The sequence below is a fragment of the Cuculus canorus genome, chromosome 1, assembly GCF_017976375.1.
Source record: "Cuculus canorus isolate bCucCan1 chromosome 1, bCucCan1.pri, whole genome shotgun sequence".
Lineage (NCBI taxonomy): Eukaryota > Metazoa > Chordata > Aves > Cuculiformes > Cuculidae > Cuculus > Cuculus canorus.
The window spans coordinates 77500194-77524834 of record NC_071401.1 but is presented as its reverse complement, the minus strand read 5'-3'; the positions used below and the strand labels follow the sequence as shown (position 1 = coordinate 77524834).

Below are 24641 nucleotides of genomic sequence, written 5' to 3'. Positions count from 1 at the left end.
AGCAAAATACATTTTTTTCAAAATGTCATACCTCAATAAACTGCTTTTCTTAGATTTCCACTAAAATATGCTTGATTTCCTAAACATCATCCTTTGAAAGGTGGTATCATTCAGAAGTCAGTGAGTCAACATTTTAAAAGTTTAGTAGTTCCTACCAAATTTATACAGATTTAAAGTAAAATCCCACCTCTTGCTTCCAATATTAGTCTTTGCTAAATCATTAAGAGCAATATTTCTTTCCCTGATTTAGATCACCAACATCATATTGTAAGCATTTGGCAACTGTCAAATGCATAAATCCTTCAGCAAACCAGGAAGGGAGTGACAGAAACATCTTTCTTCTCCAGATGTAAAAACAAATGCTTTGGACACATTTCTTACCCAACTCCCAGTTCTAAGCAAATCTGAGCGATAACTCCTGTAAAACATCTCAAATATTTTTGTGGGGGATTTTTTGCGGGCATGGGTTTAAAGAAAAGGCACAGTACTCCAACTGATAAAAAAAATAAAAATTAAATAAAAAACTTCATCCTTGTATCCCAGAGGAGATGGGAGTGAAAAGGCAAAGCATACCAACTATGAATAAAAATTAAAAAACAAAACCAAAAAAACAGAAGTCTATAGCAAATATACTAGGAGTTAATGGACTGTTCTGGCCCAAAGGGACAGTCTTAGGATGTGTCTTAGGATGCAAGCCTTGATACTGCAATAAATCACAAATGAATAAGCATTTTTCAAGTCTTTTCCAAGTACTTAGAGATAAGTAAAAATTTGCTTACAGACAGGCCAGCGCTGCTCAAAGTAAGTTCACAGGCGATTAGAATTTTAAACGGCAAAGTAAGACAAATCCTTCCCTCCACAGCACTGTCACCTGTGCTGAGCTGTGTCAATGCTTCACCTCCCCCAGATCCCTGACATCCCTCCACTTAACACCCTCCAGTACCGTCTTCTGAAGAGCAGATCCAAGTACAGCAGTTGCCCTGTAGGCAGCGGAGCACACGGAGAAGCTGAAACCACAAGCTGCTGGTGCTTTCTTTCAACTACCTGAAGAGTCAACACACTGCATGAGAGCAGCAGGGCAACCCAAGAGAAACTGCCAGCTTACATAGCACCGCCTGGTTTATGGATGACCAGTCTGAGGTGAAATCTCTCAAGAAGCATTAAAGTGCCTCATGAAATACTTCAGTTTATAGAAATGTCTACATTCAAGCTCACTTAGGAAAAGTGACACCTGCAGGTCAAGGGAGGGGATCTTGCCCCAACATTTGGCCCTAGGGAGGCACACCTGGAGTGCTGGGTCCCATTCTTGGCTCCCCAGCACAAGGGAGGTATGAGCATCCAGGAGCAAGTCCAGCAAAGGGCCACAAATATGATTAAGAACATCTGACAAACAGAGTCTAAGAGAGCAGAGAAGAGAAGGCTCAAGGGTGTGTATCCACGTGTATAAATAACTGATGGGGAGAGTAAGACGACAGAGACAGGCTCTCCTCAGTGGTGCCCAGTGACAGAAGGGCAATGGGTCCTAATTCAAATACAGGAAATATCATTTGAAAAAGGAAAATATTTTTTTACAGTGAGGGCTGTTGGACACTGGCTCAGGTTGCCCACAGAGGTCGTGGAGTCTCTGCCTTTTAAATGCAACGGGACATGGTCCTGAGGAACCTACAGTGTGCTCACCCTGCTCTGAGAGAGGGCTGAACCTGATGACCTCCAGAAGCACACTTCCAGCCTCAACCATTGCGTGATTCTGTATACATTAAGATTAAGCAACTATCTTGCTTAATGCCAAATAAGAACAGAAATACAGCATATATACAAACATCATCAAACACAAAGAGGGTTAATTACGTCTCCAACTTAAACCTACACTGAACGGGCAGAACTAAAATAGCTAGAGTTTTTGTTTATAATTTGCTGGTCTTGACCCCTTCTCCTAAGGCCCCTTTGCTGTTTGATGAGGTGACATTTGGTATAGCCAATTTCGGGATTCAAAAGAACAATTTGTGTCAAGAAGGTGCCAACTTGGCCTCAGAACTGAGGAATGGGTTGATTTTTATCTCATTCTCTTTCAACACTCATTCTGTCCCTGCTATTTCTCTCACCAACGCACATTTATTTCTCTTATTTCTTCTGCATTCTGTTTAATCTTTTGCATCCATCTGGAATAACCCTCCCCTGTCATCATTGTATCCTGAATCACCAGTAAGTGACATTCTTGAAGTAATAATTTCAGAGCCATTGCCACAGTGCGCTCTCTGCTTCCTGCTTAGCAGTTTCACACTAATTTCTATTTTTTGCTCCAAAAACAAAAGTCAATGTCATCCACAACTGTAATAAGATCTCCACTGCAAAGCTGTAATTAGTCTTCTTTCAGGGCTTGCCAACATTTCTTTTTAAAGTGGTAGTAAAAATATGTACAAACAAGCACATGTCACCAGTACTCTGCCTATGAATGCTTCTAAGTCAAGATCTCACAAGAAAGGTTTGTAAAAGCTAGAGCAATTTACCATAACCTATTGCAATTCAGGTGATTTATAAGAGTTACTTTTAAAAGGCTGCTACCAATGAGTTCAAACAGGACAAGAACAGGTGTACTCTTTCTAAGAATAAGTAATTTCATTTTTCTTCCCACTGGGCATTTTCCTCTATCTCCTCATCATTTCCACTTGCTTTGCTATTTCCTCCTCAGCTATCTTGGTAATTCAGTCTTAAATTCCAATTTCTATCCGCTTATAGGTGATGTAGCTACTATAAATATTCAGGATCAAAAAAAGACGCTGCAAGTTGCACATTGAATACTAATCCATATAAACCACGGGATTTTCTGCAGGCACTAAATTAACACTGCCTTTTCTATTGTATTCAGTACTCTTTCGCCATTACTCTTCCATCTAGATCTCCAGTGGACTCCTGCCTTTTTTTCAGGATGTAAAGCTGTTTTTCCAGGCAAAGTGTGAATTACTTTTAACTAAGTGGTATTAACTCTGCAAAATAAGATTGAGGAGCAAAGAATGGATATTCAAGGCACATATTTTACCTCCAACTTAAAGCTGGAGAAAACATAGCATTTAAATTGAGAGCACATAAGCTTGGCTGTTCTTCTGTGAAGAAAAGAATGAAACTAAGCAACGCTGCAAATTCTTAGACAAACCATTTCGTTAAAGCAATAGTGCTGCTTCACTAGCCTACAGCGGGACTGCAGAGAAAAGCTCTTCTTCACCTTTAAGCTGCATCATCTAAGGATAACAACAACCCAACGTATTCCTTCTCTACGAGATCCTACCACCAGATCTGTCTCTGAAATGGATACCTACAAAATCCTACCACATCTTTCTGCATCCTCATTCCCCATAAAATCACTTCATGTCTGCCAGTTCACTGTAGAAATTAAGTAAGAAGGTACTTCTAAAATGATGTAAAATGACTTAGATAATTTTGAACTACAGAGGACAAAGGGAAAAGGCACACAAGCGACTTTGGCCCTGACCTTAAGGGCCCAAAACCCTCGAGCAATCTGGGGCCATACAAGCACCAGTGTCTTCTTCAGCTGCAACTGGAAAATGATGTCCAGCAACCCCTTAACAGCTTTGTGTTAATTTGCTCCAGGAACACACCACCTTGTTAGAACTGTTTATCAAACATACAACATAGTATAAAAGCAGTGACTCTAGAACAACTGAACTTATGTATATGCTGATGTTTAGAAAATCCAAGAACCTGCCATCTCACCTGAGGCGAGATCAATAGAGGCCGTCAAAACAAACAGGTACCAGGTTGTCACTGGACTAACAGAATAAATCAAGATGGGAAAGAGCATGAACATATTGCCCAGATATTACACTGCACACTTTTCCTCTGTTCAGGTAATACATTCCCAGTTTATGGTTTAGCCAGCTTCCACAACCCCTTCAAATCATCATATATTCAACCAGAGATAACAGAAGTCCACAGAATATACTCCTATACCTAGAGCTGCAAGAATATTTGCATTATCCACATGACCCACTACTCCCTCAGAGAATCCTGACTTGGATGCCTTAAGAACAAGATGACTGGTAACTCTCTTCTCTAAGAAAATTTTGGAAAGAAAAGGGTAAAAGAGTGTAGAAAATCTAATCTCTCTGCTATGCATCATTCTTATCTTTTGGCTTGAGAAACACCAGGGTTTTTCTCCAAGATCCCTCAAGAAGTACTTGGGAGTTGCAACTGCATTGTGACCTGATGGGAGCCAAACCTCACTCCAAAGCTGGCAGCTTATCGATTATCCCTTCTAATTCAATCAACCTTGACAGCTATAAATTCTCATAAATTAAACAATTTATTACCTGACTACAGTTACTTGTAAGCTAGTACTTCAAAGGTACCATCATGTTGCACAAACTTGAAAGCTGTCTTCTGGGTCTTCTAAAACAAAATTCAAGGAAACATTCAAGGTCGGGTTGGATGGGGCTCTGAGCAACCTGACCTAGCTGAAGATGTCTCTGGTCATAGCAGGGAGCTTGGACTCCCTAGATGACCTTTTAAAGGTCCCTTCCCACCCTAAATGTTCAATAATTCTGTGGTTCTAAAACATCATATATAGCATGATCACAACTAGCATGACAATAATCTGATTTACAACATATTTCATTTACTTGTTAAAGGATGTAAAATTAACCTGCGTCACCGCCACTAGCCCAGCACTATCTTGCCATAGGGATGATTAAGTGTCTCCTGACACGTGAAGCTTACAGGATAAGGGCCATGGGATATGAGAATCTCAAAAGAGAAGTGGCCCATCATACCTCCTTGGGCCACTGATACACTACTTGGCTGTTCACCACAGATCTTTCATAGCCTCAGTCCTCTTTGAGGCAAAATGGGAAAACAAACAAAAAGAAAATGAATAAAGAAAACAAAATACACTAAACAGAACTTCAAATAACAAATACACTAAACAAATACACTAAACAGAACTTCAAATAACAAACTTAAATAATGAACTTAATAAATCAAATAACAAACTTAATAAACCACTAAAGACATAATAATATTTATAAATAATAATAATTTGACTAGTCTTTCCTAGTCATTTCAATTCCTCCACTATGCCCCCTTCCTCTCTTTTCAAGCCAACACCAGGCTCGTTATTTCTCACGTGTCTAACAAAGTAACACATTCCAACATAACACGTGTGACCCCAGTATTTCCATGGCTCCAGATCAGCCTCGTGGATCCAACTGTAGCACCTTATAAACAAGGTCTTCATTTGTGCTCCCTCTTCTGGCTTTACAAGCATACAGCACAACTACAATAGAGTGACACGGAGACCATGCGAACACAGTCACCACATCGCTGTTTGTGGAACCCCCTTCCCAAAAAACAAGACGGAGCCATAAAAAAAAAGCACTCCCAACCTGCACGTTACTGCTTGCTGCAGTGGAACACGTTATAGAAATAACCGATATTAGTATTCATGAGAGTGATTTATCTTATTTCACTGCTCAACACAAAAGACCAAGTACTCCACTTCCAAGGACAGCACAAAAATAACTTCCAGCTAATTTTTCAAGCCCATCCTAATGTTAATTTTTACTTCTGGAAAGCCATCACATGTAACAGAACAAACAGCCCAGCACCTTCCATAACAGAAAGAAAAGAAGCAGTAATATTCAAGGTTCATATTTGAATATGTCTGGCGTAAGAGGCCTTTAGTTTCAAGCTGAGAATGTATTATAATCACTTTTATATTTATTTTCGTAATAAAAACAAGACCCTACTATATTTATCTGTATCAACTTTGGCATCAAAGAACAAGAGGAAAAGGTGGGTTAAGGAACAACTGCACAGTAACTTAATGCTGTACTGCAATGTAGATCTATTTTGAGAAAACCGTACTTTCCAGTAGTGAAGTCTCCTTAAGTCATTTTGGTAGAAGCTGTCAAAATACATGTTCTTTGGAGTCTTGCTGGATTTGGAGCACTTTATCTGGCTTTGTTTTACAACAAAATGGAAATTTGTGACTCCTCACAAATACAAAGTATTTGGGGAAATGTTAAGTCTGGGTGGGAAAAGAGCAAGTAACCTTATGGTTTTCCCTATAACACACAGGATATATGCTTTGAAGTGTGACTAGGCAGAGGTTGAGGAAGGGAAGGAAGAACATAATTTAAGAACCTTTGTCCACGAGAATGACTTGCGAATTCTTAACAGAATGAGGCAGCATTGGGAGTAGTTGCAGAAGCTGCTGGCTAGTGGGAGCCCTCAGCTCCTTCTCGCTTTGCATGGTAGACTATGGTAGAACGTGAGAGAATAGAAGCCGTGGATGGAAACCAAGAGCTCTCTTTTCTAGGCAGATGCCCCAGCTAATTACAACTATTTAACAGTCAGACATTATATTTTTCACAGCTCCACTGTCATTCTTGCAACTAAATTCTTTCTCCCTGGAATATCTTAATGCCTGGTAGTCACAAGTGACTGACGTTGGGTCCAGACCTCCAGCCTTCAGAGGAGACATGAAATGCATAAACTCCAAAGGAGGGCAGAAATTCTGCAACACCGTTCTGCCCGATAATATTTTCTACTGGCTACTGCCAAATGGTTTCCCAGACATGCTCATCAGGAACATCCAGTATCCCATATTAGTCAACATGAACTGGTCTCGAACACGCAACCTCAGGAATCTGGTGTAAATTCTCATACTTAAAGATGAGGTGTTTGTGATAACAAAGTTATTTGACTCTTCTGAAGCTTAGGAAGTCACTACAATTTTAGAAGACATCACAACATGGCAAATGGGCTCTAGAGTTCACCTACACGCTTGCCTCGCCACCTATCAAATCTTACTTGGCATACAGCCATTCCAGTTTCTGGAGAGATCTGTTCAAAAGCAAATGATCCCGCATGGTCTGTAGACAGCTCCATAGATGAGATAAACTCATACAGAAGGCAGGTTAACGTACATGAAACTAGCTAGCAGCAGCTCACTTTTACTCACCAAACAGCAAACGTAGGGACACTCCAGAGCAGGTAGCTTACTTCCCCCCCCCCCAAGTTTTTTTTAATTTATTTTGCAGTTCTTGTAGATAAATGAATATTTCAAGTACAGGAAAAAAAGAACTGGAGAAATCGAAACTTAAGTCAGTGTAATGTAACTTCACAAAACACACTTATCAGCCAATGAACAGCATATATTCCAAAGTCTCAGCACTTTATTTACTGTTTTACCCACTTTAAGTGGAAAAACAATGATAAAATTCCATTTTGGATTTACCAACATATTCAGGCTGCTACAGTCTGTAAAACTTCCTAAATTACAGTTTATATTAAGAATTAAGTGTTATGCCCTGCAGCTGCAGAAGATGGATGAGAAGACACTTTACCCAGTGAAGCATACAAAAGCTGCAAGGCTTATGTTTTCTTTATGGCAGTAATATGTTACACCCCCAAAGACAATAAAACACTTGCAAAAACACGAGCGCTTTCAAGATTTTCCCCATGACACTTCACCCACTCATTCATACTACAGCAAAATATAGCTGAAATATGTGGCAGACTGACCTTTCAACCTTTCTGCTTAATTTCATCAGGTAGCAGCTAAACTACATAACACAAAAATGTATATTCTAATACATTTTATGCTAGATCAGACTATAAAGTTCCAGAAGGATCTTACCCTTGATGATATGTAAGAGCACAACCACTGAGCACAAGTTCATTTATTTTTATTGCATAAACTTCTACAAAACTTCTCCCTCATGAGTCTGTTTTGTCTTTTTTTTTCTTTTTTTTTTTTGAAACAAAAACAGTGTTCTGGAGGTCTAAAGTTTTTGATGAAAAAAAGGATTAAAAGATGAAACCTCCAATTTACCTCACCTGAAAATTAAGTTTTGTGTATGTCTGTGATAAAGTTCCCTTCTTTTCGTCAGTTCCCAAATATAATTCACCAGTATGTGGAAGTTTGCCTTCTCCTTTTTTTTTTTTTAAAGAAACAGTATCCGAAATTAAGCACCATATTCCTGATGAGAGTGGATTATCTCACTGGATCTTAAAATATACTCCCCACTACAATGGAAACAAAATAATTTTAAAAAAAAATACTGCCAAGTCTGTTCCTTACCTAGTGGACAAACACACTGTTTTTTAGATGCTGCCATTGAATGCTGCCAGGTTTTTTCCCCACAAGTAACACAGGAAAATAGAAGGCTGTTTTTTGCAAGTGGTTAAGAAGTTACAACCCAGCAATATGCATGAAAACTTCCCTCCAAATTAATAACAAACATGTCACACTAAATATTTTTAGCAAAAGCATTTCCCCAGATGTTCTGACCTGTTTAAGATAAAATCAAAAGGGAAAAAATAAAGAGTAAGAAAGTGAAAAATAAAACTGCTATCAGCAATGCTTATGCAGTTCCTATCCAAGGGGGCAGACTCTTGTCTAAATCCAGAAGCAAGCTGAGCTGACTGAGCAAGCTGAGACGACTGCAGGTGATCCACTCTTCTGTCACCACCAAATGTCACTGCAATCAATCAGAATCACTACAGAGACACAGGAAATCAGTTTTAACTGTTTAACAGTTTTACTAAAAGGTAAAAATTGTATTTTTAATTTTAGTATTCATGAGTTTCTTGAATTATGCACTAGAAAAGCATGTTTTAAGACAATCCACATGGAAACAGGGTATCCTTTTGAAAACTCTTAAATAAGGCCCAATACCTTACTAGTATAATGTAATGCCAATGGTATCCTTAAAGCTTAAAACAAGCTGATGATTTGCACCTTCATTTGGAAGTCAGCATTCATTACCTTATGGAAAGAACAGTGCGTCTGGCAGTCTAAGAGGAAAATACACCAGAAAAAACTGTCTTCATCTCCTCCCCTCCATAATCAGAGCATCAAAAGAAATACACAACAACTAGGTAATCAGAACTAGTGGCTTCTTTGGAATGACAATTCTCTCCCACGTTTTACTAGGTGACAGATTAATTCTGTGATCTGATCTTTACGTCAAGTCCAGGCAAGCCAGTGTCTGATGATTACAGAGGTTAAGTTTTCCATTCAGTTGACCATCATCCTCATCACTGTCTGAGTATCTGTGTTTTCTGTATGTGTTGATAAATGTAAAAAATACAAGTCACCATGCACTAAACTGTAAAAATGACTTACTGAAGAGATAAAGTAGTATCTTTTTCTTCTACTGTGAAACAACTATAACTTTCAACTTAATAGGCAAGAGTTATTTAAGTCCAACTTGAGAATGGAAAGACATGTTCTTCACCTCAAACGACTATTACATTTATATAGCAAAGACTCTCAATACATACTGTATAGGAGCTGTACAGTAAGCTGGATGGGCGTGTGTGCATTGTTGCATTTACACATCCCTATACCCACAAAAACATAACTCCTTTGCCATTATTAACAGAGGTTATTCAACAAATTATTCAAAACTGTTGCTGGACTGAGCTTGCCAGTTTGGAGAGCAGATCATGTCATCTGGAAATGTAATGCAAATTTTACATTCCAGCTGAAGAGTCTGCCAAGCCTGGGAACTGTCACATTCAGAAGCACTCCATCAGCACAGCGAAGCAGACCTAAAAATGTATAGCAGGTTTCCTTCCCTCAGCCAACCTGACAGCAGTAGCTACTGCAGTACTGCACTCTTAAAAGGTGCTTCTTAAATTCTACTCAGGGTACACAAGGCCAGTTGTGGTTGACTAGACAAAGAGAACCAGCATCTGGGACAGGCAGGACTTACCAGATGAAATCAGATCAACAGTTAAGCCTGCAAAGAAAGTTTTGGCTGTGATTCAAGTTACACTGTTATTTACTTAGGGAATAAAGAGACACTGTACACAAAATTATTTGGCCTATGCAGTGTGCGTACAGTTTGGCTGGAAGAAACAAAAACCCAACTGCATTTTTGTTAACAGCTGTATAATTCAATTCGCAAAGTAAAAAATGAGCACGTGAAGAGGGAATAAAATGACCATATGTGTTTGGGGAGAAAAAAAATAGCCATGCTGTCCTTACATACCAAACTTTTGCAAATATCACACAAAAACAAGAGTGAAGTTTCCTTATCATTTCACGTAACGTTACACAAACTTTAGGTCTATCACTAAAGACCAAAGGCAGAACCAATAGCGAATTCGCCATCTAATATTCAAAATCGCTTTCCCCTGAACTTAACTATACAGTACAAGCCAACTATTCATCCCAAACACCTTTAAAAGCCAGAATATGAAACTAATTAATACTAAAAAATCCAGTGCAAGGTGTCTTTTTGTGGTCAGAGCACCCACACACACAAGCCCCTGCCAATACTGCCAAGCAATCCTAACAACTTATGAGTCAGCATTACATATTCATCATGAATAAGGGGAATCTAGCACAAAAAAGCTCCTTGAGTGGAAAACTAATTTGGAGGGAGGGAACAGGGAACAGAAATAAAGCAGCAAACTGTACCACAGAAATTAAGAGGCAAACTGTTTTCTACTTACCACCATGCTTAGAGATGGAAAAACGAGTATTTTGATAACTGTTGAATACTGGATAGAATAAACGTCAGTTGCTATCATTACAGCTTGATAAACACATGTTGATCCAGCAATATTTTATGCAGCTAAAATCAATTTCAGCCATTTTGAGATAATGCCCAGTAGGATAGGTACTCTGTCCTCTAATTAGAAAGCTGCTTATTGCAGCACTGAACCATGAACCACTTGGAAAATATCAAACAGATCTTGTCCTATGAAAGAAACATTTCAAACATATAATATGAAAACAGAAATTCTGTTTTTGAGCAGGAGCACGTAACATGAGAAAACAAGATGAACTCTGACATTAATGGCTAATGAACAGAAATTAAAGGGAAACACTTCCACAAGCATGCACTCGTCTATTCATTTCAAGGCCACAGAACACTATGAGGTCAAGATGAACTTTAGAAAGCAAAAAGCAAATCAACATTCTGCTATTAAGTAACTATGAAGTACTTTTGTTGAGATGGAGGGTGAAGCTTGCACTGACATCAAGAGTGAAGGTTCCTCTCTTACTCTTTAGGTAGCGGGCTCCTGTTAAATCTATTAAATAGTAACCACAACATGTAGCACACCCAGACACCACGGACAACATCCAGTAGGGCAAGTACTAAATAGTTCGCATGGGCATAGAATCTGCCAGATTTCCACAGCCTATTCCACTGCTTTTTTGGAATACCCCAGTTCAGCAAAGCCCACCAGAGTACCTTAATGTGTACTAAAGGCGTCAAAAGAGACGAATAATAAACTTAAGATTTTGTTTGGAAAGAAAAGGTTTGTTTTCTGAAAACAGATACGCACTATATTCAGCATGAAAATTAAAGATAATGGGAATTATTAACAAAGCATGTTAGCTTAAGCAAAACAGGCTTGTATTCTACTGTTCATATTCCAAGAATATTACTTTGAAAGTGGTCATCTTTAAGACATAAAAAATATTAGTCACTCAGAATCACTACATCGGCCACCTAGAAAGAGTAAAAACAACAGTATTTTTGACTGTCCATCTTGCCAGTACTTCCCTTGATACAATTAAATACAATTTTTAAATATAATTAAAAATAAACCCACCTCCCCCCCCAAAAAAAACAACAAACAGAAAGAGATAGAGTAGTTCTCAATTAAAGATTTTTCAATTGAATAAGTAGTTGTGTTTTTTCTAGAGTGATTCTTAAAATTCCTATAACCACGATATCGTCTGTCCCACATTTTCAGTAATGTGAATATAAGAGTTTATAGGTAAGCATTGAAAAGCATGAAAGTAGTGGACAAAGAAGGAGCTGCTGAGGTGTCAAAAGCATAATGAATGGCAGAAGATACAGCAGGAACTGAAAAATTGCTCTATGGTAACTCCTTGAAGTTTACTCCTACTAGTGTTTAAAAAAAAGAGAAAGCCACATTACTCAAAGTTCAACTGAAAATTCAGGCTAATTAATACACCTATCAAACTTCCATTTCTAGCTTAGAAATTAAGACCATTTGATAAACAAGCCATTTATAGTCTCCAACTATTTTTTGTGGCTTCAGAAGCAGCACAAGACACACTACGCTAGCTTCCCTAAGATATTCTTTAGAAGTTCAGAAACCGATCATTTGAAAAGAAACCTTTTATCTCTTTAGATAGCTAGCTTCCAAAACCTGGGAAACATGTATAAGGAAAGAATCTAACCACAACCTTACTTCTATGAACACATGTTCATTAGCTAAAAAAATAAAATTAAAAAAAAAAACAACCCACATTAAACACCCTCTCATTTGTCCTAGACAGTTCATCTTCTACAAGCAACATAGAAAAATTAATCCCTTGGAGAACCACTCTCCCCTCCTGCCTAATAGGGAAAAGATACAAAGAGAAATGTGCTTTTTGCAGATTTCTACTTCACACTAATAGGAAGACAGTTTCTATAGACTGCAAGGCATGGGATCAGAGGTGGAATACCTTGGTACATCTGGATGTGCAGAATACACAAAAGCTGCATTTAGCACTCAGAACCTGTACTTCATTTCACAAGTGCCCAGGCAAAGCAAAGTCACTCAAAAGCAGCAGAACAGGCTCCACAGGCAGGAGAAGGTGGAAATGGGGGAGTCAGAACAGCCAGGAAAGAGCTGAGTGATTCAGAAGGGCTGAAGCAGCTTCTCCCCACTTCAACCCATCTTTTCCAGGATATCCTCTTCTCCCCAGATTGGCTCAGGTATGGGATTTTCACATAGCCTTCCCACTTCTCCGTTCTCAGAGGCCAATGAACGGAGGTCTCCGTCTCCACTACTTCCCCTAGAAGTTCCCTAATTCCTCACTGTTCCCAATACCAATTGAAAATAAAAAAAGAAAGAAATGTTTTCTAGTTTGGGAGGGGGGATTTTTTTTCTTTAAGCTACGATAAAACACAAGCATGTTCTATTTCATGTGTCAAGCTACTTCAAGCTCAGCCACCAGAAACTCTTTGGAGAAAGAAAGAGTTTCAAGAACAAACTTAAAACCTTAAAAAAAGAAAACAGTTCTTACTGTTGCAATGGTGAATTGATTATTTCTTTAAATAGCAGTCACGCAGATTACAGCACATGTAGCCAATTCATTCAACCATCCTTATGAAGCAAATAAACTCCTACCCAGGCAACAGTGCAAGCTCACATTCACATAAAAATCTGCCAGTCTTGGAACAATTACTTCAAGTCACTCATGGCAAATAAGCCCTTGTTCGGTACAACATTCATTACATTTCTTTCTCCAATTTCTTCTGTCTTCCTGCCTCTACCACTTCTCCCCTATAACATGCTGTAGCCCGTATTCACCCCATTTTCAATGCAGAATAGTCAAATACAGATCATTACTCACGCACAGTCTTTCTCTGTCCCTTTTCACTGAATGCCTTGGCAGAGGAGAGTGCACTCCTTGTAAACATGACAGGTAATGTACAATACATAATGCAAAGTAAAATTCTGGGCAGAGAGCCAACATCATGAGAAAACTATCTGCCTCTATCCCTGGAAAAAAAAAATCATTTTTCTTCAAAGATAAAAATTAACATTTTGTTTAACATCATTTGAGATTTTACAACAAGTAAAAAATAAAAATCAAGAAAAGCAGATGCCTTTAAATTACAATTTTCATATGATCCATAACAATGTTAGGAAAAAAGGGAAAAAAAAAAACCAAAACCATGAAGGTTGATCATTTCTACCTGAACACAAACTATATTTTGACTTGATTAGTCACATCACACAGTCAAAACAAGCGACACTTGTCTCTTCTGTGCTAAAGTTGTACAACCTGTTATGCACTGGAGTATTAAACAAACAGCCCACTTCTTTTTAGAGTAGGCAAGGCTAACTTAAAGGTAGTGCTATAGTAACTTGTCATTTTTCACAGTATGAAGGTCTAACATCACAAGCAAAGAAAAATTTGAACTTTAGCATCACTTCTGTGCAACCTCAATGTCCACCTTTTTATGGCTCCTGTTACAGACGCTGCAAGAAAATCAGGCTTGTGATGTCTCATTTAGAGCGAGCCAAAATCAGTGCTGTTGTTTGGGCATTCAGGTGGGAAGCATCTCAACTCTTCTAATCTTCTTAGTTCCAAACTATTTTCAGTTTTCTTCTCCAATTGTCTACTGCTCTATTTTAGTTAAATACAGAGCACAAGTAAAAGTCATGCAGCTCACACTTAAAGCATTCCTAGGTTTTTCTACATGGCTGGTGTAACTGATAGTGCTTTTGCAAGCATTTGCTGCCATAGAATAATGGACATTTTGCTCTCTTAATGTGGCTACTGCCAAATTTATAGTAATACAATCACAAGTTCAAGATTAAAACCAACTAAACTGCAAAATCTATAAACAAAGTAAGCCAACCTTATGGGCTGCATAACACTGGAAAAAAAATATTTTATATAAGTGCGCAACCAGTTACATGAGATTTTTTTTATTGTTCAGATGAACTCTCACTCTAAATCATGCAAAAATCTCTGAAAAATCTTCATCCTAAACAAGGTACAATCAGTACTACAAAAATTTTACAAATACTGATTTTACATTTTCTTCCTAAACAAGGTTATTTTCAATAATTATGTCTTCTCTCTCACACCCCCAAAACCAAACAGAAAAGTACATATTCATAAATAAATGCTAAAGAACAGGGGACACGTCCTTCAACTTTTTCATCCGAAATGTAAATCTCTGATTAGTTTTCATCAAGCCACACCTACATCCTCTTTGTATCTATAGATACCATATAAAAAAGAAGTCATAATACATTCCAATATCCCGTCTCCTTCCCTTAAAATTTAAAAAATTTCAAGCAGAAAAAAGATATGCTTTATCAAGAACTAGAAGATCATAAAAGGATTTATACTCAACACTTGATTTTACCATACAAATATTCCTTCTTTGCCTTCACCACATTCTTTTTCTGTTTAAATCTCCTTTTTACTAGTGGGTCTCAGTCTTGCAAGATATCCAACCTATTCTTCAGAACCGAACTCTCATAGCTAAAACCAATACCCAGCAATGCCCTTCAAAATTAAAATTAAAAAAGCTTGCATTCAGTACCCACTGACAATGTTTTTATAAAAATAGAATTCTTTGAAAAAGAAAAGCAAATGTTTCATCTAAAGCTACAAACTCTTAAAACAGTTGTGAAAATACCCAAGTCAATCAGCAACTGTTTTCCTTACCATCAAAGGAAGTTATTTTTGTCCAAGCAATAAATCTCACAAGGGACTTTTCTTAAAAGATACCAATCTGCATTTTATCACGTCCTTCTCTTGTTAAAGTCACCAGTGAAAATTATTTAACAGGATGTAGCCTTGCATTACCCACCACCACGCTCATTCTACTTCTGCATGTTTTTACTCATTCAAAATTTTCTTCTTTAAGTTCATCTTTGTTGGTTATTAAAAGTAATGAAAATAAATTTCTGGATTTGCAGCCAATAATGAACCTATTAAAGGGAGTTTCTATAGACTCCACGCTAAAGAAATACTAGTAGAGACTTCTACACCACAAGGTCCTGTTTTAGGTCAGAGACGCTTTTGAATTCTGGAGTACTTCACATTTCTATCTCCAATGTAATTTCACATATTTAGATTTTAAGCAGTGCTGTTTTCACTAGGATTTAAAACACAATTAATTCCTGAAATTCATACTACATCCAATCAATGCAATAATTATCAGAAACACAAATTCTTTTAAAAGTCTTCAAACATACCTTCAACAAATGCATAAAGTTCTGAATTCCTGAATTTTGTCAAAGTACATCAGAAAACTTTAATCACAGTTACTCATGATTATCAAAAGCAGCTTTAAATACAATTTGGTATTATCAGAAGTCTTATTCAAGGCATATCCCTACAATATTTAAACACTGCTACCTTATCAGCATCAAAAGTTTCCATCCTGGGCTATATCCAAAGAGTTCATGTGCAGTCATGAAAACCAGTAATTCAGTATACATCAACAGTCTTGTCTGGTATAATAGTGCTCCTTGTGCATGACACAGTACACAGGACTGGAAACTAAAATTACTTTTCACTTCTTCCCATTTGATTTTTTGCTTTATTTGTCTTCAACAGTTACACATCCTCCCCAGATGATGGTTCTTTTTATAGGAGATGGTAGCTCCTACATGACTTTACCCAATTCTTCAGCACATCAGTTAAATACTAAGTTGTGATACACTGTCATAACTACTTGAAGATGCTGTGAAGAGCAGTAAAAACCCCCTTCTCTTCCACATTACCAGCAGAGCTGAGAGCATGTATTATTCGCTCATTATTTCAGGTCACAGTTTGTGTTTTCTAGGAACAGCTTGGTGCACATCCATAATGACCTAGAATGCTGTAAAATATGGACACATACCCTCATTTTGTATTAATATTACAGTAAAGGTTTTTTTCAATTTAACTGAAATGTCCTACATGAATCTGTCAGACTGAAAACAAAAGCAGACTTCTCAAAAAAAAACCAAAACAATCAAACAAACAAAAAAACCCCACAAACAAACAAAAACCTCCAGAGAAACAAAAACTATAAAACACATTGGGCTCTTCCTGGTAACAGTCAATACAGAGGAAAGAAAAAAAAAATTCTTCTGTATGTATCTTATCAATCCATATGAGAAGATATACATACATTGATTGACTTAAATGCACACATACAAGAATCTTGGTGCAGGTTACGATTATAAAAGTAACTATCCCAAAATAGTTGATTCAGCCATCACCAAGGATTTGGTATCTCAGACTGAAGTTCTGCAAAAAACCCAGAAGAATGGAAGACCAATGTTTCTAGAAATTAAAATACTATATTCAACCTGCACATGCTTTGATTCTTAGAACATTCATTCTCAAAGTTCTCATTCCATCTTTTTCAGTAATTAGTAGAAAAGGGGGAAATAAGAGCATTACTTGTGCAGCTTCTTTTCCCTTTTTTTTGCTTTCTCAAAAATTTTCAGAGACAAAGTTAGTTCTGGTTACATCTTTTAAACACTGTATCACTAGGCAAACAGTATTTAGAGAACATATATATTTAGCAGAGTTGCATCATCATTCAGTGGCCACTTGACAAGTTTAGAACAGTTCCTAATACAAGCAGAGATTTTAATAAATCTCTGAACTGCTGAAGCAGTTATGACATACAACTTTACTAACATCACAGATGTTAAAGCACTTGTCTTGTATTTTGAGTGTCAGCTAACAGAACAAATAAAAAAATATAAGGTAAACCTCTTATATTAATGTGAATAGATAAATATTTCACTAAATCTAATGCTATTCTCAAGGAAAAAAGGCAAAATGAATTCATGGTTATTTGAATTATCGTACAGTATAATAAAATCCTTTCTAGAATTAAATTACTTCCTTTGAGAATAAAAAAAAAGATAATCATAGGCTTTCTTACTGAAACAGTCCTTTGTAAATACTGAAAATCACTTACAAGCTATGATATTGTCACTTCAAAGAGTACTCAAAAATTGCTCTGAAAATTGTATGTAAAATAGCATCAGTAACTTATGTAGGTTTTAATCATCTCTCCATTAAGGTGGCTTTTTAAATATCTCAGCAAAATAAAAACATAACAATGAAAATCACAGGTAAAGAAAGATGCTATTCTGATATATATCTTTTCTTTAGTTTATGTATCCCAAATTCTCCTCAAATTCCTTAAAAACAAAAAAACGAAACAACGTCTGATTAATCTCGGAACCCTAAAACATGGAAAACATTCATCTGCTTGGACATCTAAAAATAAATAAACTGTGAAGCCAAGCAACCTTGTTAACTGTAAAAAACAGGGCCTAGCATTCAGAATATACAAACATAGCTTCCGTTTTGTTAGAGTTTTAAGACAGATCTAGGAGGGGACCATTCACACCATTTTGGCAGGACATCTAAAGACACTATCTGGAGAACAGAACCAAGCACAAGGCTACAAAGGCTGAAAAGTGAGACAAAAAATGTAACACATGAGATCTGGAGTCTGTTTAGACTTGTTTCACTTTTATAAGCAGTAAGAACCCAAAAGCCTAAGCACTGGTGCAGGTACCGAGTCAATCTAGCTGATTAGAGATGCCCAGCTATGGAAAGATAAGCACAAAAGATGAGAACATGAAATTTATCCACCCCAGTGACAAAGAACTTTGTAAAAGCTTCCTCTTTCATGAGAAACCTAGCTTCAGGTTTAGCATAACCACAGGGAAAAAAGACCACATTTGAGTGCTCTCTGAAAAGAAGAGCTTGCAGGCTTACAAAATTGTTTTGTTGCTGTTGTTTTAAAGCTGATTCCAAAGGGTACAGCAGGGATATTGCCATTCACAGTCAGTTTTTAATGGAATAAACTTAAACTCAACAATAATGGATGGCTGTGCAAAACTTAAGCAAAAAAGTAAAGATCCAAGTATGATCAAATTACCTATGACATACCACAAATAAGCATAGCTGTTAAGGATGGGTGCAAATCTTGCTTTTGTTTGTCATACCAGGATAACCATTGATTATACTTTTAACAGCCACAATGAGGTAGTGCAGGTGTCTACTTTCTTACCGTACACTCTACTTTTGGGAGGCTTCCTAAATGGCATGCATGAGCTCCGAACATCTCCCACAAAGCTAACTGTGTGACACAGAAGTCCAACCCACCTCTACCAGTACTGCCACACCTTACACACCAATGGCCTCTCCTGTGGATAACCTTGTTATTTTCTATCTAGTGTTATTTGGCAAAGCTATATACAGTAGCACTGGCATGGGAACTATGCATCCCAACTCTGGAGGGTCACTTGGTCACATACAGGTGGTATCCAGCCAAACATCTTTACATATGGAAGTTTTATATCCTGCTATGAAAGCTCTGAAATAGAACTGACCTCTACAAACATCGCAAAATTTGTCATTCTAACATTTTCTAACTGAAAATATATTCTATGAGTACAGGCTTAAACTTCTGCTAACCCCCATTCACTATTCTGGCTTATTGTTTCATAGTTCATCTTTCCAGTACTGACTAGAAACTTGACACTGTTCCTGTTACTCAGATTTACTTAGATCTGAAAACTCTCCATTTTATATTCGGCACAGCAGCACCAATCATCACTCCACTCCTAATACCTATGCTCAAGAATCACTGCTCCATACTTGTGCTCATTCTACTCCCTCCTCAGGCAGCTGCTAAAAGCAATTAAGAAAGAATTCCAGGCAAGACAGACTTCTGATCCAATCTAATCTGGCAATTTTTATGTGCCCCTTATCTATCCTACTAATCCGCTCTCCCCAATTAAAGACACTGCCAAACATACATGCTTACGCAGCCCACACTACAGAAATATTCATTTACCTTGTACAGCTCCTGTACTGATCCATTAAACAAGGCTTGTCAATCATTCTCTACACTTGGAAATTCATTACAAGAAAAGAGTTTTGGTTTGTTTTTTTACCTCCAGGAATGACGCCACAAGGTTTGTACCAAAACAAAGAAAGGAAAAGAGTACCAAAGATCACATTTGTCATAAGACCAGTTTGGTGTTCTCTTCCATTTCCGCACACATCCCTTTTCTAGAATATGCCCATATTCCGCCCTCATCCAGCAACTGTGGATGACTGTTGAAGCAGTTGCATAAGTTAGAGCCTCTGAAAGACCCTATACACACAGGTACCACAACAAAAAAAAAAAAGCTGCACAGATAATTAAAACTTAATAATGCTTTATGTATGCGATGTAAAATTTTACATCCAGTAGCCACCTTTCTAAAAGTTTATAGCCCATCTTAAGCTTATTCTAGAAAAAAATCTTACACATTAATTGATCAAGGCAAAATCTAAATTCTCACATCTATTAAAATTATACTCTGACTTTAAGAAGTACCCTTCCCAGGAGCCATGCATAAGAGCTTTTCTGTGCCACTGTCTCCAGGACACAACTGTAATAGCACACTTCCAACCCAAAATGAGATCCGAATGCACAGCAAAATAAAACTGAAAGTCATAAAGAAGTTCAGTACAGCCCAGTTCACACAACTTGCTGTAGGTAGTCTACCTGCAAGATCACACTCTGAGTTAAATACTGTTTATCATCTCATTTCTTCCTTTCAGAAAGGCCTTCCTTCAAACAGCAAAGAAAGAACCAGCATTTTCAAGCAAACTAGTTTTTCAACCTGAACGCACAGAGGGATTAAAGATGGGGTTTACACTGGAACTTATCTGCTCCATAAAGCTCTTGTAAAATTGGAACAGATACCCAGCTGTTACCTAGGAAACAGCAAGTAAAGTAAAGTCCTGTGTAAACTATTAGGTTGTTTAACAACCAGAAAATTAGAAACGAAGTGTAGCACAGTACAGAAATTATTTACTGCAATCTACACGACAAATTCGGTCCCTAAGTACCTCATATCCTTGAACCAAGTGAAGCCCAATACAAGCTTTGAAACTTGAGATTTCATCTCAGAGGGAACTTTCAGGTTCTTCTGGAGAAATGCTGTGATCTTTGTTTGCTTAAATACAAATCTCAGCATTGGCAACAGCTGTGTCTTCAAGCGTGCAGAAAGCTACAAATTTTGTACACAAGAAAGACTGAATGCTACAATATATACTAAAAGCTCTGTGTACCTGACTTAATATTTCCAAGCAGCATATCCCTTTCTCTTGATTCTAGCTCAAGTGTGACAAATACTAGGTGTGAAGACCTGGGAGCTTTTCTAAAACACTCTTTCCAAAGAAACAGAAGAGGTCAAGCGATTAAGTTACTTGGAAATAAGCTTCATACTACATGAGCTGCTCTTTATCTATGCGAGCATATTTTCCCTCTCCTCAAAGTTCCTACTATAGCTACTGCTGAAGCAGGTCTAGCAGTATCAGCCTGTAAAATGATCCAAGGAAAGCTGAGCAGGCCGCTAATGTTGTAGCCGTCACATCGTGTAAAATTGCTGTGAGCAGGATGAGACAATGATGTGCTTGAATGATAGCAGCTGTTCTGCGCTGGCATTGCCACAAGCAGAGCTGTAATCACAGCCAGGTGCAACGGTGGGAATTTGGGGGGATAAAGGCTACGCCTGCACCTGTGGCACTCTGTAACTTTCAGCCATGCAATATTTGTTTTTAAAGACCATCTGTCATTTTGACAAGTCCGTACCTGAGCGCCACTGGAGCAAGCTACCTCTTGCCCTTCTTTCACAAGGCCTTTCTCCCTCTTGTACAACATCCAATTCCAGCCTCATATGCACAAACAGAAAAGGATACAGTAACTAGGGTGTAGGAGCCACTGAATCATAAGAATTCAAAACACTCCTAGTTACTGTGATCAAAGCTAAATCCTTTAGGAAGATTATCTGCACCAGAACCCTGAGGAAAAAAAAAAAAACCTGTGACTCGAGTACTTATACTGCATCTTCGAGATAAAGTGCGATTCCCCCCATTACTGAGCAGGGCCACCTTCAGCGACATTTAACTACCACAAGAACATTTCAACTGGGGATGTCGTGGGTCTTGATCCACCCGTGCGGCTTCGGGCCTGGCGAACTAGCTGCAAACGCAACAGTCTAGGAGTAGAGACCACAACTCCAGGGCCGTTAAAAGGAAGATTTATTCGGAAAGCAAAGAAAAATTAAAGAGATAAAAAGAGAGATTATGCTAATCCAGCGCCCGCTTAAAGAAGGAGAAGTCCGTGATTGTAGGCAGGGGATGAGAAACGCCAAAACCCGCTCGCAGCCCGGCACGCACCGTGCGGCACAGCAGAGGGGCAGCGCTCGGCATCCGCGATGATTTCACCACTCCTCTAAAAATACCGCTCCCACGGGAGCCGGGGTGGGGGGGCAGGGCGAACCCCTTCCCCGCTCCCTCCAGAGCAGGGCACGGCTCCCCGCTCCCGTCCCGGCTCCCGCTTTGGCGTTTTCAGCATCCCCTTCACGCCTTAGCGTTCCAGCGCGGCGCTCGCCCAGCCGCGGTCGCGGGACGCGGTCCCTTAGGAAGCGCCCCATCCCGCACAGAAGCCACCGGCGCGGCCCCGGCAGGTGCCACCGAGCCTCCCAGCGCCCCACCCCGACCCCGGGACCTTCGCCTGCCTTTCCAGGGAAGTTCAGAGAGGCACCGGGCGCTCCCCAAGCCGGGCAACCCCCCACCCCATCCCGCCCCCGCCGGGCAGGGGCAGCGCCGGCGTCCGCGAACACCTACCCGGAGAGCTTCCCAATCTTCACAAAGCTAAACACATCCATCCATGCAGCCGGCTAGCTCTGCCCGTCGCACTCACTCACTCACTCCAGCAGCGGCGGAGGCGGCAGCAGCTCCATGTCGGGAGAAGGATGCGTCCAGCGGCAGCAACAGCCCTGGCAAAGGCAGGAGCCGGCGGAGGCTGCTACCCCCCTCCGGCAGGGAGCTGGGCGTGCAGCATCTCGCAGGAGCGGGGCTCATCTGCGCGCAGCCCTCCCACTCCGCTTCCCCGCTCCCCGCCCTGCTCCCTGCCTGATCTGCCCCCTCCCCGCCGTAACTGGGGGTCGCACCGGGTGGGCGCTGTCCGGGCTCCCGGGGGTGGGGGGGGTAGGCGGCAGCGCTGCGCCGCCCGCTGCGTCTTTGCAGCGTTCCCAGAGGAGGGAGGCGGGAGGGGGTGAGCTGAGGAAGGTGGAGGGTGTAGCGAGGGGGAGTTTCTCCTCTCGCCGGCGACGTTTTCTCTAGGGGAGCGGAGCGCCCGGGCGAGCGCCACCCGCTGGATCCAGCCCGAGGCGGGGCTCCCCTAAGCCGCCGGGACGGAGGGGATGGGGTTGGGGGTTCGGGAGTGTCCTCTCTTGGCGCGGCTCTGCTGCCCCCAGGGCACACCGCAGGGAGAGGGAAAGGGAGGAGGAGGCGTGGGGAGCAGCATCCCGGGCCTCGCAAGGAGACTGGAGCTCGGAGTCCTCCTCGAAAAGCAAAAACTAGGGAATGCAGAGAGCCCTCTTCCCTCTCAGCCGTCTCCCGTTATCGATCGCACTGCTCGGTGCTTCCTTCCAGGCTGGGGAAGAGCCTTCAGCCCTCGCACTGATGGGTTCTCAAATCTACCGCCTGGACACTGTCTCCATCCTCTGACCTCTCTACCTTTGCCACAATAAAAGAGACTTAGAGGAACGGAGTCCTCCTTATTGCACCGGCAATGCTGGTTTGTGGCAACGTAATTAAAACCGAGCACTTTTCATATCATGTCTTGTGGAAATAGGGTACATCCAAATGTTCCGACACAAGAACAATGGGTGGAAAAAACCTTGCATTTTTGCCCTGCATCAGGGAGGCGTCTAAAAGAGACGCTGGAGTTAAGCTATCCCTAAACTTGCAGTGAGTGAGCACGACAGAAAAGCAGGTGAAATTCACATTCATTTTCAAGCTCTGCAGTGCGATACAATGATTCTTGGCATGGGAAAGAGTTTTCTCCACCTTGGTGTTTTTATTTGTGTTTCTGATCACTGAATAGATTGATACGCTCTTTACTTCCTGCCTTTACAAAGTTTCAGTCTCTTCTGCAGGCTTGCACCTGCACTCCCACCAACCAGGAACTGCAGAAATGACAGTAGAACCCAAGATGTAGACTCCAGCAGCCAGGTGAAAACAATGCACTTCTTTTTAATACTAAAACTTGTATTGATAAGAGAACAAAGAGAACGGGCAGTACGAACACTCAGTGTGAAATGGGTTTCAAACTATTCTTTAAAACAATGACAACAAAGAATGATTGATCATCTATTTACTCTGGGAAAACATTGAACCGCCAGCTAAAAAATATTTGCTGGCCTGCCATGGAGGTAAACTGTTTGGGCATATTCCGAAATGAAGTATTTTATGCTGGTACATTAGAATATTTATGTGAGTCTTACATGTAAGTATATTTACTTATTGTTATACCAGATTTTTTAAAACTGCGGAACCTGTGCCTGTCATTCACACTGCTCTATTGATTGATAAAAGTTACAAAGATAACACAGTTTCAGCTGGTTAGAAACTGATTTATTTATAAAACAGTCATTATTTATGTATAAGCTGAGGAGATAGGCCAAGATCCTACAAAGCTAACTGAAGCTGAGGGAATGATATGCCATGTGTAAAATTAAGCACATATGTTCTGTATCAAACAAAGCTCTTGTCTTGAGCACTTCATGCTCCAGTACTTGTCACATAAAGGTGCCTTAAAGCGTAGCGGTGAGAGCCACAGAAATAAAGAAGTTCTAAGGAATCAGAATTTCTGTGGTTTCAGAGTCTTTCTTTGTACAAGCAAATATGATCCTAGGATATATTGACTAGAGTATTTCCAGCAGAGATATATAGAAAAGCAGAAAGCATAAGATCTGTTCAGAAATGCCATACTCGGCTTATTCAAAAAGCACATTTGAGATAAATGAGAGCAGGTGCATGAGAATGCTAAAAGAGTGTTAAAGGTAGTGGAGAGTTAGTCTTACGAGAGGAGACTGGAAGAGCTTTGCTTAGCAAAACAAAGACTAAGAGGTAAAAAAGATTATTGTTTGTAAATATATCAGTATGGTAAGCATGGGGTGTGTAGTCAAAATGATAGGGCTTTTTGGAAAGTCATTAAAATTTGAAACGAAGCTGAAATTATCTTCTCTTTCTTTGGCATTCCAAACAGATAGATGAGTATTGCTAGTTTTATAGCTACTTTTATATT

The 24641-nt window shown here is 39.6% G+C and overlaps 1 protein-coding gene across 4 annotated transcripts in view; it reads right to left on the bottom strand.

Annotated features, from left to right (window-relative positions):
• The window catches only part of FRMPD4 (FERM and PDZ domain containing 4), a 349158-nt gene that overhangs the window by 285149 nt on the left and 39368 nt on the right, over positions 1 to 24641 (bottom strand). Inside the window, exon 1 of one of the 4 annotated variants that reach the window (XM_054078040.1) lies at positions 22175 to 22566. The exons of 2 other annotated variants lie outside the window; for them this stretch is intronic. In XM_054078040.1, coding sequence (XP_053934015.1) covers positions 22175 to 22215 — 41 coding nt within the window. In that variant the 5' untranslated portion in view covers positions 22216 to 22566. Of the gene's footprint in view, positions 1 to 8785; positions 8810 to 22174; positions 22567 to 24641 lie in introns of those variants that run through there. One more of the 4 variants, XM_054078051.1, reaches the window with a different exon arrangement.